The sequence below is a fragment of the Antennarius striatus genome, chromosome 4, assembly GCF_040054535.1.
Source record: "Antennarius striatus isolate MH-2024 chromosome 4, ASM4005453v1, whole genome shotgun sequence".
Classification (NCBI taxonomy): Eukaryota; Metazoa; Chordata; class Actinopteri; order Lophiiformes; family Antennariidae; genus Antennarius; species Antennarius striatus.
In genome coordinates, this window is record NC_090779.1 from 7,829,468 (window position 1) to 7,845,112 (window position 15,645).

At 40.8% G+C, this 15,645-nt stretch overlaps 1 protein-coding gene across 1 annotated transcript; it reads left to right on the forward strand.

Annotated features, from left to right (window-relative positions):
- Positions 1–15,050, forward strand: LOC137594132 (protogenin B-like). The gene is made up of 19 exons (XM_068313402.1): positions 1–137; positions 596–895; positions 3,832–3,976; positions 4,096–4,229; positions 4,311–4,607; positions 4,824–4,983; positions 5,096–5,343; positions 5,744–5,908; positions 6,131–6,436; positions 7,298–7,483; positions 9,259–9,354; positions 9,438–9,624; positions 9,819–9,946; positions 10,101–10,271; positions 11,168–11,350; positions 12,158–12,281; positions 12,379–12,517; positions 12,605–12,712; positions 12,804–15,050. Exons 1-19 carry the CDS (start codon positions 71–73, stop codon positions 13,215–13,217), a joined length of 3,558 nt encoding a protein of 1,185 aa, XP_068169503.1. The 5' UTR covers positions 1–70; the 3' UTR covers positions 13,218–15,050.
- Positions 15,051–15,645: the final 595 nt, after the last annotated feature.

Genomic DNA, 15,645 nt, shown 5'->3' on the forward strand with positions numbered 1-15,645 from the left:
GTTCGGACCGCACGCGCGGGAGCGGCGTTTAGCGGCTGATGCGAGAAAAATGGTCGAACACAGTGGATAGATGGCGAAGTTTAAGATGAAAAGCCACCACCAGTGGCTGTTTTTGGTTTTGTTTCTGCCTTTGACAGGTAATTCTCTTGGTTTTGTTCTCTTATTGACGTTTCAATTTACTGACCTGAGTCGCGGTCCTCTTTCGGACGTTCGACTAGCCTTAACCGCAGTGAGCACCGTTAGCTACCGATTGTTGTCCTCAGAAATATACAGGAGTTTGATTAAAGAACGCTTACTCTATTAAAGGAAATACTCTTCAATGTCTTAAATCTAAAGTGTGTAGTCATCTACTATTGATTAATGTCTACCAATTAATGTGTTAATAATATTTACCTAATATAGCTGCCAAAACTTGAAAAGTTGTACCTTTAAACGCATTATGTCTGTTATACTAAGTACGCTAAAAACATGATTCAAAGTAGTTTCCTTGAATAGTCATTTAACTAGCTTTATTCCCATTGTGATATGCGTCGTTATTTTTGTGTAAGTCATTACTCACAAATTATTTACCCACATCCCTTGTGTTTTGCTCTAGGTGTTTTATGTTTCAGCGAGTTGTCCTTCATCACAGAGCCCAGTGATGTAACTGCACTAGCCAAAGACCCTGTTGTCTTAGACTGCCAGGCTCACGGCCAGCCTCCAGTCACCATCAAGTGGTTGAAGGATGGAGTTAAGCTGGTGGAAAGTGAACACATACAGCTTTTGCCCAATGGTTCCTTGTTCATACCAAAGATAAAGCATACCACAGAAGAATCAGATGAAGGATTTTACCAGTGCCTCTCTCAGAACAAATATGGAGCTATCCTAAGCCAAAGATCACGTCTGACTATCGCAAGTAAGTATGGAGGTCAGAGTGAAAGAAATTCTCTGGGGCTAAAATGAGACTCCTTCTGTTTTTATTTTGCTGTTGGGACCAAGATGAGGATAGGTTAAAGTTGCTAGTGATTGGAGTGTCAACATTCAGGTATCAGAAGGGCAAGTTCATGGGTTTTTAACTTGGAGATGGGAAGCAGATGTACCTTACCCCACTCTTTTTTTTTTTTCTTAGAGGGAAAATCTCTCAAGTTTCCATGTTATTTGCAAGTTGTTCAGACTTAGCCATGCTTGAGTTAAAAGCCATCAGTGTAGTTATTGGATCATTTTAAGAGACAGTTAAAGATAGATGGTCAGTCAATTTAAAAGCTCATAAATATTCCATAAATAGCCCTGCATCTGAGTGTGTCATTCTGTTTTGAGAAAAAGTGCCTTTTGCATACTTTGGAAAATATTGGAAACACTGGTAGAAGTTATAAATTATACTTGTCTGTTTTCTTTAGTCAGTGAGATTGCATTGTCACTGCTGAATGGTCTGCTACACAGAGGAATCTCTGAAAGGCCATTTGACTTTTAGCCTTTTGTTTGGAGTAACCCTGACCACCCCTTAAGAAAAGGCTTAGTTTTCAGGGCATTTGTTTGTCCACATATCAGTGGGCAGGACAGCTGTGGCTATTCAATGGCGCTGGCCTACCATGGACACTTTCCATGGGTCTTAGATGGGATATCCCATGTGTCGTCATGGAAACTAGGTTGATCTTTAAAAATATACTGGTTTTGACACTGAAAAGGAGGATAGATCCTCATCATCAGTATGTATAACTATATATATATATATATATATACAAACATATGAAACCATCTCTTTCTGTTTCTCTCTCTCTCTATATATGTGTGTGTGTGTGTGTGTGTGTGTGTGTGTGTTTGTGTGTGTGTGTGTGTGTGTGTTTGTGTGTGTAAACTATATATAAAAATATATGAAAATATATACAACATTTATACATACACTGACCCAACCAACACCAGCTCTAGCAGTTCTTGTTGCAGATCTTTTCAGTTTATTAAAGGTCAAGACAAAAATCAAGTTTGGTCCAGTGTCCAGCCTTTGTCAGTGAAAGGGTTGAAGGTTATTGGTCAGCTGTAGGCGGAGAGTGGAGGATGGGCCTCCTCCATGCACCCCTTCTGTCCAGAGGTCCTGGGAGTCAGGGGTCAGCAGGGAAAGGCTTTTGTGATGTCACAGGCCTGCTCTGGCAGGGGCGCCCTGCTGTTCTCCGTCCCAGCCCACAGTTCCTTTCATCGGATCTGTCCCTCTGTTGCCCTGTCAAGCAGAGCCCTTTTGTTGAAGAAAGGCCAGTTTGTCATGAGTATCAGCAGGCCTGATATTCCAGTAAACACTTTTGATCTTTTCAAAAGTCATTTACATTCAGGAATTACGGGTAGACCTAATAGTAATCCTCGTCCTTGTAGGCATATGATTATGACACCAGTTTCAGCACCTCACAGTTTCACAGATGTTGTCAAATATCTTGTTTAAACTACAGCATGTCTTAGAATATTTTTCCAAACAAGTAGGTTTGGTTTCATAATTTATAATTAACACAGCACTGAATAAATAGACACTGTAGGAATCACTTGAGTCTTTTTGTAAACTGTCTTCGATCGGACCCCAGTTTAGACCGAAATGGAATGGACAGGGTGTAGAATTGAACTTTGACCTTTTTAGAGAAAGCTTTGTGCTGTTTGACCTAGACATTGATTTGTTCTTTACAACAGCAGTGACCAGCTTGGGCTGTGCAGGCCACGCCCGCCACCTTCATCCCCAATTTCAACATGAATGAAACAGCTGTATCTCTCTCTATGAAGAGTAAACAACCTATTTTGGTTTTCTTATCAGGTTCTGAGAAGTTGACACTACACTCACTTTTCAGCCATGTTTTCCAGAGACCTCAAGATAATACTGACTATCAGAAATCAAATTAATTTGTTCATGGAATTTGGTTGCCATTTATTGACCCTGAACCTATTTCAGAGTAGTAATTCAAAAACAAACTATAGGGGATTGTTTTTGCTGGCCACAGCATGGGTGGAACCTCTAATGCTTTTTACATAAGGAGGAATACCAGGTTATTTATGTAGTATTGATATGAGATTAGGTCTTGAATTAAAGGGTTGCTGTTTAAAGAGGAGTTTCAGTGGAAAACAGGGTATTGATTTCTTTTACATGATATTGACTTCTTTCCTGTGAGTGAGGGAGGAGACAGAGAGTTATCACCTTAAGGCAAGAAGGTCATTGGTCATATGTTACAGAGTGTTGTGGAAGTAAATGCAGATTGGAAGTTGCTTATTTGTCATAATTATGGGAAACACCTTTGTAATACACATTACCAAAATGATTGAATTAGCAGAATGGCATTCAGTAAATTGTGCCAAGTTGTGACAATTTTAAATATGTTTGCACTGTAATCAGTGATTTTGTAGCAACGCCTTGGTGGACTGTTTATATAAATGTAAGATATCGCATAGATTAAACTTGTACAATATTCTACTACTTTTAGTGCCATCTCTGACTTCTAAAATAGAAAATTATCAACATTGTTTAAAATATATTTGTAATGAGTAGTTGCTTGCAGTCATTTAATACAAAGTGCATTGGTTGTTTGTAAACTATGCTAGTGCATCATCCAATGTCATTCTTCAATTGATCCATTGATTGGACCAGCTGGTCTTTCAGCTGATTACTCATCTGCATTAAAGCAAAATCGTTATAGCTCAAAAAATCAATTCCTTTCACTGAAACAACCAACATTAATCAGAATTAGGGCTCTGTTTTATCTGACAAATGCAAACAACATCAAAATAAACAGTGTCGATAATCCCTTTGCTGAAAACTGTTTGTTTGTTAATAACTGCTCATACATCTGTCCTTGACAGATAACTACATATCTTTTCCTTACACAGGTATCTCTGAGTTCATGTTTCATCCTGTGCCTGTGGTGGTGACTGAAGGCTTAGTGGCAAGATTCTCTTGTGCGGTCACCTCCACCCCTCCAGCCACCATCACCTGGGAGTTCAATCAAAACACATTACCACTACAGACAGACAGGTACCCACGGACAATGACTTGAGTCATTTTAGACACCATCATACAGTCATCATGTTATTCATGTTTTGAGCATATATACCCTCTAGTTTGACTGTAATGCTACTTATGTATGTTCCTAGAATAACAGTTTTACCCAATGGAGTTCTTCAGATCAACAATGTACAACTAGAAGATGCTGGACAGTATCGATGTGTGGCAACTAACATCGGTAGCCGTTTAAAGAGTAGAGAGGCTTCACTGACAGTCAACCAAGGTACAAAAAATACACAATTTGGTCTTTAAAAATGAGCCTTGATCATAATTTTCCTAATGAATACTTCTTTTTCTTGTGAAGGTACCGGCCCCAAACCTCGTCAGAGGCCTAGAATTATTGCTGGACCTCAGAATGTCACAGTTTCTCTTCACCAAACAGTTGTTTTGGAATGCATGGCCACAGGCAATCCCTGGCCCATCATCTCCTGGAGTCGTGCTGACAGTAAACCTATTGATGTGTACAATGCAAAAGTCTTGGGCAATGGGAACTTGATTATTGCTGATGTCAGTTCCAAGCACAGTGGGGTCTACCTGTGCAGGGCTACCACCCCTGGAACCCGCAACTACACTATTGCTGCAGCCAACCTCACAGTTCAAGGTACAGGACACTCTCTGTTAGCTGTGATGCGTTGGTTCTCAGACTACATTTTGTACAGCTTCTTATATTCTATGCAATATTTTATGTACTATTCCTTATTCCAGAGTAAAGGCTTTTCCAAATGTGGAGTATTTTATTCTGATAATGAGGCTGTGTTTTGTTTTGTGGATTAATAGGTGGTGAACGATAGCCTGTGTTTTGTCACCTCTGTTTCAGTGCCACCATCCATCGTTGAGAAGCCTGAGAGCCAGACCCGTCCAAGAGCAGGCACCGCTAGGTTCATGTGCCAGGCCGAGGGAATGCCACCACCACGCATTAGCTGGCTGAAAAATGGGGAAGAGGTTCATTTAAATGGGAGGATTAAGATGTACAACAGGTATTAAACAAAAATCACACAATAAAATGAAAAAGTTAACCAATTAAAATAAATATTTGAGTCTGCATTTCAATGATTAGTACTAACCTTAATATTTTTTTATGGTTCACAGTAAATTAGTGATCACCCAGATTATTCCTGAGGATGACGCCATCTACCAGTGCTTGGCGGAAAGTGAACAGGGTTCTGTGCTGTCCTTGGCTCGCCTTATTGTTGTCATGTCCGAGGACAGGCCCAGTGCACCAAGGAATATACATGCTGAGACCATCTCAAGCTCTGCTATCTTATTGGCCTGGGGGAAACCTCTCTACAATGCAGACAAAGTCATTGCCTACTCTATCCATTACATGAAGGCCGAAGGTGAGACTGAGAAGAAGAACAATAAAATTTCTGAAATCAGTTATGATTTGAGAGGGATGAAGATGTGAAAATATACTAGGTAACTGATAATCACAATCAGCTACTCTCTGACATGTGATCAGCTTTCTTTGGTGAAGGCCATCTGTTGCGGCACAGAGCAGAGGTCAAGGAGAAAAGCAACTTCACAATAACAACGGGCTTAGCCAGCCCATTGTCTGTGCTCTAGCTTATTCTGCCTGGAGTTAAAAGGGCAGTGGTTTCCAGTGTTGCATTTCCTTTTCATCCTGTTTTTTTGTGCATTCCATTACCTATGTTTAGAGAAAACATGTTTGTTGAACTCTTCAAAACATTTTTTGCATCATTGTACGCTATTTTGTAATGCACCTCATACCTACATCAGGTCTAAACAACGAAGAATACCAGGTTGTCATTGGCAACGACACAACCAGTTATATCATTGATGACCTTGAGCCAGCTCGAAACTACAGCTTTTACATCGTGGCTTATATGCCAATGGGAGCCAGTCGTATGTCGGATCAAGTCAGTCAACATACCCTGGAGGATGGTAAGCATAGAACATTGAACCTCCCAGCATTCCTTGCAATAAATCACTCTGGTAGTTAAGCTAAACTGCAAACAAGTGATTTGTGTACCATGCACATTTAGAGTGGGCATAAGGGGGGATGGAAATGCTGGGGTTTTTTTGTTTGTTTTGTGTTGTACTCGCTAACAGCAAAATATATAACTGAATAAACTAAAATATGTTTATGTCCCCATCTTGCTGCAGTGCCTTTGCGTACCCCAGAGCTCAGTCTGATCAGCCACAGCTCCACAGATATACAAGTGAGCTGGCAGCCACTGCCTGCCAAGGTGAGCCGAGGCCGCTTGTCTGCATACAGACTATCATATCGTACGGCTGCGGACAGCACTGTCACCTCTGTGGAGATACCTCAGAACAGCACCGAACACCTGCTAGAGGGCCTGCAGCCTGATACCATCTACCTGCTCCGAATGGCTGCAGCCACACGTGTGGGCTGGTGTGAGCCCTCTGCATGGACCTCACATCGTACACCCAAGACTTCCAGCAGCAAAGGTAAACCTGCATACGGATGAATGGGAAATTGTGTCACATTTGTTTAAATTTATGTTATACTTATTAGTGCAATCTCTTGCATTTGACACATATACAGTAGGTGTAGAGAGTATTCTGCCAACTTGACTTTTGCTTTTCCTGGAAACTCCATGTTGAACAAAGTCGACTGTTCTAGAGCTGAAGAAACTTTTGGATGGATGAGAATTTTGGATGAGATGTAAAACCTCCAGTTGACTTTATTTAACACAGAGGTTTACCTTGACATGGATGATAGAGAATCTCCACAGACATTGCACATTTGCTTTTGTATTATCACATTTCTGTTGCTTTTACAATACCAGGAGGATCACTGAGGCCCATGCAGAGTGTCCAACTTAGGACTAGAGTTTGCTCTTGAAGCATTGTCCCACAGTCTTTGTGTTGGTTACCCAGGAACCTTTGCCCTACCCTGTCAGTGATGTTAGAGTGGCCTCAGTCACGGGTCATAAAAAGAGGCCCTCAGGCATCTATGTCGGGGAAAGAATAGCCTCTTTTCATAGCCTGGTTTGTTGGGGGAGGCTGTTTGGCCACCGAAGCTGGATTTCTTATTTTCAAAAGTTTAGTTATGTATTTAGGTGTTGCACACCACAGCTGGGTTTAAAACATAAATACTAGTGAATCAACAGCCTTCTCATTTTTATTTGTGTATGCAACTGAAATTACAGCACTTACTTTATTTCCTAATTTGAACTGACAGTAATCACAAATTCTTGTGTCTAGAAGATGATCCCTTATCCATTCATGTTTTTTATTTCTATAATGGCTCCCTTTGTGTTTAAATATGACATGTGTGATCTCTTGCCTGCTGTATTTCACCCCTAGTGCCTTCAGCCCCTATTCTTCATCTTGAGCCTTTGAACTGCACCTCCATTGTTTTACGCTGGCAAACTACCCCAGAATCTGTGGCTGTCGAGAGTTACCGACTGTGTTACCACGAGGAAGGCCAACCAGAGCAACCGACCATCCAGCTGCAGGCTGAGACCTATGCCTACACCATTGGTGGCCTTGGTGAGTGATGCAGTAGTATTGTCAGAAAAGTGTTATGAGAGGATAAGCAGATAAGAGAACACATAACACTAGCCATTTCAGTGGATTTCTACCATTTAGACCTTTGATTTTGTTGCGGTAATCAATGGGCTCTTGCTGTAATGGTTCTTCATCCAGTGGACAGTTGGATGTTGAATTTGCATTTTCACCCTCTGCCCTAATCAATGTGGGATGACCCCTTTTGCCTAACCAGCAGCCCTCTCCAATCTGGCCATGGTGTTCTCTGAGATCAGGCTCCCAGGGTTAGAGGTCAGGGTCCAGATGTCCCTCCCTCCACCATTTCCCATTCCGCGCCTTGCATAATTAAGCCTGCCTATTATGTTGTGTTCGGGGCCAGACCTGCCCTTTAAGACCCTGGACACTTCTCCCTTTTGCTGGACACCGGAGCACACAAGCAAACCCCCTGGGATTGGCCAGAGCTGGACCAAGTTTCTGACCTCTAGCCATGAGACAGCAGTCTTGGATTAGGACCCTACCCCCCAGGTCATCTGTGCTGTCCATGTTAAGAACCCACAGCAATCAATGTGCACCATCAACCAGCACCATACTGAACAAAAGTGATAGTCATTTCAGTATGTCTGTGTTGTGAGTCCTCAAGGAAAGTGTGTTTCTTACCAGGTTCATATCTACAAGAAGTCATTAGTTGACTGCAGTACAGTGACTGTTTTTAGTTTAATCAAATGTTTTTGCCCCAGTCATTTAGTAGGACTGTAAAAGTTTTCTTCCATGTTAATATCAGCTGCAGATATTGGTCTGATCTTTATTTCTCTTCATTATTATAGTCGTGTTTACTTCTGTGTTGCTCCAAGTTTAAGTCCACAACACAAGAGCACTAGGTAGACCATGAAAGAGGGAACAAAGGGGGTCCAGATCCCACAGTCCCACACCCAGATTCCTTGTTCTATCTTGGCCTGACCTGGTGACCCCAGTCAAACCCCCCAGTCCCATGGGCCTACGATCCCAGCAGCTGAATACTGCCTCTGGCCCAGCCCCCACAACGGTCCTGAACACACCACTTCCAGTGGTCAATACCTACAGGCCGGCCTCTCACAGCAGAGGCATAAAAAATCCTGATTGAGGAGCTCTAGCAACAGTAGCATTTCAAATCAAAAAACACAGTTTGATGTTTAAATGAAAGTTTACCACCCCAGGCCTCAATGACCTTTCTGACATCATTCATGCAGCACTTGGTACACCAACGTTATATAATTACTGTCATTATTGTTTCTAGTACAAACAAGATGACTACAATTCATACACATCGACTTAAGTGGTTGGGTTTTTTTTAGCACAATATTTATCTGAAGGCTTTATAGTTGCAAAATCTGTTTTTCAGCTGCGTGGTAGTTTTCAAAAAGCTTATTGATCATGTTGCTATAATTTATTGAGCCTGGGGCTGGCTGATCTTTCTCATGCTCCTAACACAAATGATAAATGAGAGGTTGGGGTGAGCCGGGAGGCCACACATTGTCCACACATGAGGGACTGGCCCGTAGTGTCCTCCCCCCATTGAGCTAATTGTCAGTTTGTCACTCGATTATTAAATATATGCAGGTCTTTTTTTCCTCAGCCATCATTTTTGGTATTTTAGTGGTGATCTTAAATATTTACTCGTCTGTTGGCCTCCTCATTTGTGGAAAGATTTTTTCAGTTATTATAAGGGCTGTTTGAAGGTTCTCAGTCCTAATCTTTATAGCCTGAGTGGAACTGGCTGAAATTGATAATTACTTTTGCAGATCCAAGGAGAAAATATCATGTTAAGATTCTGGCTGTCAGTCAAGCTGGAGATGGCTTTCAGACGGACCAAACCATCACTACTCCAGGATGTCTTTGTAAGTTCTTTTACAGTTTCAAATGTATTCAGCCTTTTATCGACATAGGTACCGAAAATGTGTGTTTTGCTTCTGTCACGCAGCAGCTAGAGATCAGCTGTCAGCATCCCCTCCACCTCCTGACCATGTGACTGTGTTGGCCAGCAATTCATCTGCAGTCTCCCTGCGCTGGAGCCACCCCTCTTTCCCCTCTGGAAAGGCTGTCAGCTATACAGTTCGTTGTACACCTGTGGGCACCCATAATGCCTCTGCTATCCGCTACATACAAATGTAAGCTGAGAACTACAGTCAAATTTAGTTTGGTTACAGAAGTAATTCCATCATGTTGCACTGCATGTTTGCATAAAACTTATCAATAAGGTTCTTGTATTTTATATCACTGGCTTTTTGTAGTTAAGTTTACCCTAGAGTTTCACGTTTCATCCAGAACATAATACTGATATAAGTATTTTCTTTGTCCACAGCACCACACAGAGTGCGACAGTTCAGAATTTGTATTCAAACACTCGCTATGAGTTTGTGGTGCGTCTTCATGTGGACCAGATGTCGAGCTCCTGGAGCTCTGTGGTATACCATCGGACTCTACCAGCAGGTAACAGACTTGACTTTACCTAAATATTATTCTGATTCTGCCATGTCTGTGTTGATTCCTGTGTAGCCAATGTTTTCTTTGCTTTCGGCCTCAGGGCATTGACATGCTCCCCATCAAAGGCTGTTTGTATTACACATGATTTCTGTATCCACAGCACCCAGCCAACCACCAGGAGGAGTGCGAGTAACACTTATTGAGGATGACACCGCCCTGGTTTCCTGGAGGGAACCTTCAGAGCCCAATGTGGTGGTTGAACACTATACCATCCTGTATGCTTCCCAGAAAGCTTGGTTGACTGGACGCTGGCAAGTGATGCAGAGGGAGGGTGAGTAGAGCACTGTATGACTGTACAACTAAGGCAGTCATAACACAGGTTTGTGGTGACACACAAAAGCACAACGCAGATAGATTGTACAGATAAACATGAAAATGTGACATAATGTTACGTGAGAGATGTACAAAATTCCATTCCGTACATTAAACTAATCAGTTAATAAAGCCAGTACTGTAATCTTAGTTGGTCTTTCCTGACAATTGGAGAAGACAGACTTAAATGTTGATGCAGTTACAGATTCAAGCCAAACAATATGCTTGTAGGCTCACTGACAACCACGCCTATTAATCATTGTGTTGTTTTCTTCATTAAGATTGAAAATTTTTGATTTTTGGTGTGACTATATCAGCTGTCTCTGACTGGGCTCAGAGACATGCCAGTGCAGCTGACGGTGCTGCTGAGCAGGGTTCAACTCTAATCCAGCTCTTGAAGCTAATCTTAGCTGGTTTACTATTGTTGACAGAAACTGAATATCACCTCCAGCTCTCTCTGAAGTGTAGATGACCCATGATGCATCAGTCCCACTATCAATTTTTTCACAGTCTCATTTAGCCTCCTGCTTTTGTTGTTCTCCCAGTGGAAAGCTGAACTATGTTTATTTCCATGCTTTTCACATCTGCCTGACATGAGGAGAAAGTGGTGTATTGCTCAAGATACTTGTAATAGTATTCTATAAAAATGTCCTTATTTTTATATCTTGTTGGATGTATGTTTGAGATTAAATAGCAGAAAATTCAATTCTTCTCAGGATGAAGTTAGGATTTTAAATTCAACTCTGGTTTCACCGCATTAGTAAAACAGCAATGCATGCTATGTAAAGTTATTGAAGCAGCACAAAGTACAGATGTAGGAGTTTCCTAACACTTGTGGTGTGTTCTTGCTTGCAGGAAGCCACACAATGGCTCTGCTGGAGAAACTGGAACCGGGGAACGCCTACCTGGTGAAAATATCAGCTTGCAACCAAGTCGGTGACGGGCCTTTCTCTGACATAGTGGAGCTGGCACCGAAGCGTGGAGCCAACTACCGTAGCAAGAACCCCAGGCACTCTGACAGTGTCTCGGACACAACTGGTATGTATGAGATTACATGACGGCATTACATCTTGCCGAGCTTGATTTATTTAGTATGTCAGTGTTTTGTATTATTTTCTTTTAAATTTGAAGAGTGAGGTAAGTGGTTTGTATTTTCATTGGAGCAAAGGGTATTTCTTGGGCTATACTATAATTATGTTCACCAACTACAGTGGGACTAGGATATGTGATCAGTTGTACATTCTCTAAGTGTCTGCTTGGGTTCCCTCCAAACATACAGCTTAAGTGAATTGATCACTCTCAATTGCCTGTAGGTGTGAGCGTGAGTGATTGTTTGTCTTTCATGTGGCTCTGTGATGTGCTGGCGAAGCGCCCATAGTGTACCCCGTCTCTTGCCCCTAGTCAGCTGGGATAAGCTCCAGCAAAACTTGTGGCCTGTGGAGCAGAAAAGTGGCTGCACAAAAGATAATTACAGTCCTCTCATTTACAAGAGAATAGGTAGATTGATGGATAGATGGATATATGAGGAATCTCAAAATATAAGGTACAAGACGTGGATGGCATTACAAAAAAAGTGTTTCTAAAAACACATAAATCTGTTCTTGTATGAGTGATGGCATCAGCAGATGTATACGCTGTTTTAGTTCAGTCTACATTAAGGCTTAAATTGAGTCCAGATCTTGTGTGACAAACTGTATTTTAACAGTCACTTGAAAAATAAATTAAGAGTTTCTTTAAACAGCTGAGCTGACAGTTCATTTGACATTTTTCTTACATTGCTTTCTCTCCTCATGTTAAGTTTCTCTAATCAGTTGTAATTAATGTGTCATAACTTCCCATCTTCAGTATTCTCTGATGGCCTCTACCACATAGACCAGACGTCCATGACAGGGATCATCGTTGGTGTGAGCATCGCTTTGGCCTGTATTGTTATGTGTGCCTTGATCCTCATCAGCAAGGGTGGACCCAGGTACAGATGATTATCATTTATAGTGATGACACTTGACATTTGCAGTAGAAAACATAAACAGCTAACTTTCATCTGATACTTCTGTTGTTGTGAATAGAAAATCCTCCAGTCACAAAGTCATTGCTGTGGGAGCAGCTGAAGGTCCACATGCTGGTTTGGCCTTGTCTGGTGAACTCTTTACGGAGAACGCTGAGGCCCTGGTACCCATGATAGGTGCTCAGTTTCTAGATGCCAAGGTGAGATAAATAGAAATGAAGTGAAACATTAAGAATTCTTAAGTTCCACAGGTACATGCTCAATCACATTTTTCTCATTCACTCAAGGGTGGATCTGACATCGTCATAAATTGTGCGGGTCCAGTCAACAGCAAGACGCAAAGCAAGAGGTGGGTGCTCTTCAAGAGCCCCGTCACGACACCAGCTGGAACTGACGTAAGTGATCAGCATTATTCTGGATAAAGCAGCTTTCTTTTTACTCAGATTTCTTTGCTTGATGATTTAAATTTCATCTCCCTGTCCTTAGGCTGAGAGTAGAGCCAGCTTATATGAGGCTGGCAAGACTGTTTTGAGATATGAAGAATATTTACATTCAGCGCCTTTGCCCCCTTCATCACGGGAGATCATCTACGGTCCTTTTCACTCTGAGAGCTCTCACACCAGTGAAGGCAGCCAAGAGACGGGAGACTCTGGACACTACTCCAACGAAGAAAGCAACGAAGAAATGAGCAACCCTTCAACCAACCAAAGCTCCAGACCTGAATCTTTCAGGCCAGATGATGTTACCTCTGGCGATGAGCCTCAGCAGTCTTTTCAAATGGAAAATGAGGAGATGCAGCACCATCCTCTCCATCACCCTTCCCTTAACGCCACAAGGCTCTGTTGCACCTCGGAGGGTTCCCATCCTGCCTTGCTCACATCCCAAGCAGTCAGCTCCTGACATCACCTGGCCTAGCTCTATCTCCAACAGCTGAAGCCAAGTCGCCTCTGCATCGTTAGCTTCCTGAGTTGAGCCCCTCAGTGATTTTCTGAGGCACCAGGGATCAGGAAGCCAGCTGCTGCGATGTAAGAAGTGTGCTTTTGATTGGGATCTACCTCAGGATTTTGTATGAATGTTTGTTATAACATTTGATTTCCATTTTTTGAAACTTTCTACCTGTTTGCCTCTGTTTGGTGTCCTAAACCAAAGCTCACCATGATGAATGTTTAAAAGAATGTCAGAAATGTACTGTGATACATTGTCATTGTATTTAATTGAGTTCCACTGGAGCACAGAGTTTTGTTGAGTTCCTTTGACTTAGTATCTACCTCCATGTTCTGTTGTTGTATTTACATTACTACCTCCTTTTCATGAAATATGGTGCAGTATTATCTCAGACTCAGGGGACACGGTGTCAAGGTGTTTTTGCCATGTCTGTTCAGGCGTCCTTTTTCAGAGTTCTCAGTTTTCACCATCTCTTAATCCTCTGTTTTTTTCACATTTGTGAAAGTTTGTTTTTGTTCATATTGTTCAAATAATCTATGTTGCGAAAAAAACAAGTGCATTAGATATTGTCAAACTGTTTGAGCTTTACCATAAATTATGGTTTGACATCTTCGGTGCACTGAACTCAAAGCTTTAACATGGCCTTAATATCGAAAGGGCTCTGCGTATTATAGAAGATGAGATCCAAAGATGTGAAAAATTGTATCCAAAGAGTTTTTAATGACACAAAAGATATTCTAAGGCTACCAAAAATATACTGGATGTGCATTGAAGGTGTGCTTACCAAAGCTTGTTCTTGCCAATGATGTAAAATTTCCTTACAATGGTGGTTTGAAACTTTTCTTGATGCTTTATTCTGGTGAAAGCTTTAAGTACAAGTCTCCTTGGCTTGTGCTCCATTTGCCTTCTAGACCTTTGCTGAGTGCAGCGGTGATGCCGATGCTATTATCCAAAGAGTTGTCTTCTTCCTCAGATGGGTAGGGCTTTTTATTCAGTTGATCCTTGGTGCTGTGATGTAGAAATCATTGAAACAAGGCCAAAGATCCAGGGTGTCATGCCAGTGATAGATGATGATATGTGGTCTATATTTAGAGAGTCATCTGTCATCCTTCACCAATATTGCTCTGTGGGGAAGATTGTGTTTCTTTCTCCATCATATTTCCTGTCCAGGTGTGACAATGAAGGATTCTGACTATCAAATATAAACCCTATGTGTGAAGAGCAACATAATCAATTTTTATATCTTTGTAATACAAATAATCCTAACCAAAGAAACTTGAAGTCTGTCATTTAGTGATTTTCTTTGGTTTCATTTACATTTTTTTACATTTTAAGTGATAGGATTTCTCATGGTTTTTACTACTCGAAAGGTGTTTTACATTTTGATTTTAAAGCTTGAGATGTCAAATTGTTCTGCTGTCTCTCCACCACCTTGATATTTCACCTAAATGATACATAGATTACCTCAGATGTTTTAATTTAGATTGTCTTTTTAGCTTGTTGAAAAGAAAAGAATCCCAATTTTAATGTGACATTTTTCTAAATTAATAAGGCTGGTTTCAAGTTCAGATATTATCTGTGATATGTTTTAATGTTAAAGGGTTATAAGAAAGCCACAGATAATTTTGCTGACTTAACTCAGGTGCCAAATGTAGAGTTAGTGTAGAGTTAACTGTTATTATTTAAGTTATGGTTTCTGATATTTCTGCTTTTGAATACCAAAATATACCTTTTTAACCTAAGCAAGCAACAAAGATTTCAGGGATTAAAATGTTGCAACAGACTTTTTTGATATTCTCAAGATCACAAATACTAGAAAATAAAATTGTTCTTGGAAAAAAAATGTTTTGTTCTACTTTGCCTTTTTTTTCTAGCACATATCAATTTGTGTGTGTGTGTGTGTGTGTTGAAATTTTCAATAATTATCCGATATACCCTCATGCTAAAGTACAATACACTATAGCTTAAACCAAAACCATCTTTAAGTTGTTGGAATTTGTATTTCATTAAAACCTCTATCTTTAAAGAAACAGAAACATGAACAAACTTATCAAGGACAATATGCAATATACAAATTAAACAACCATAAAAAAGATTGATCCATCAGAAATGCAAAGTTGTAAACTGAGCTAATGTTATGAAGTGTTTTTTTTTTTAATTTTCCCTGTCTGTGTTCTTATAATTGGCTGAAAGAAGAATTTGTAGATATTTACAATACTGAAGTAGTGAAAGACATATATATTAAACCTAAACCCTTACCCCAAGCCTAACCCTTAACCCTTAACCCTATGCCCAACTAGCAAAAAGAACAGCTTGGGCCGTAGGAGGATAAGGTCAATATATTGAAATACGATTTTACTCCAAAATTAGATAGTGTCAATTA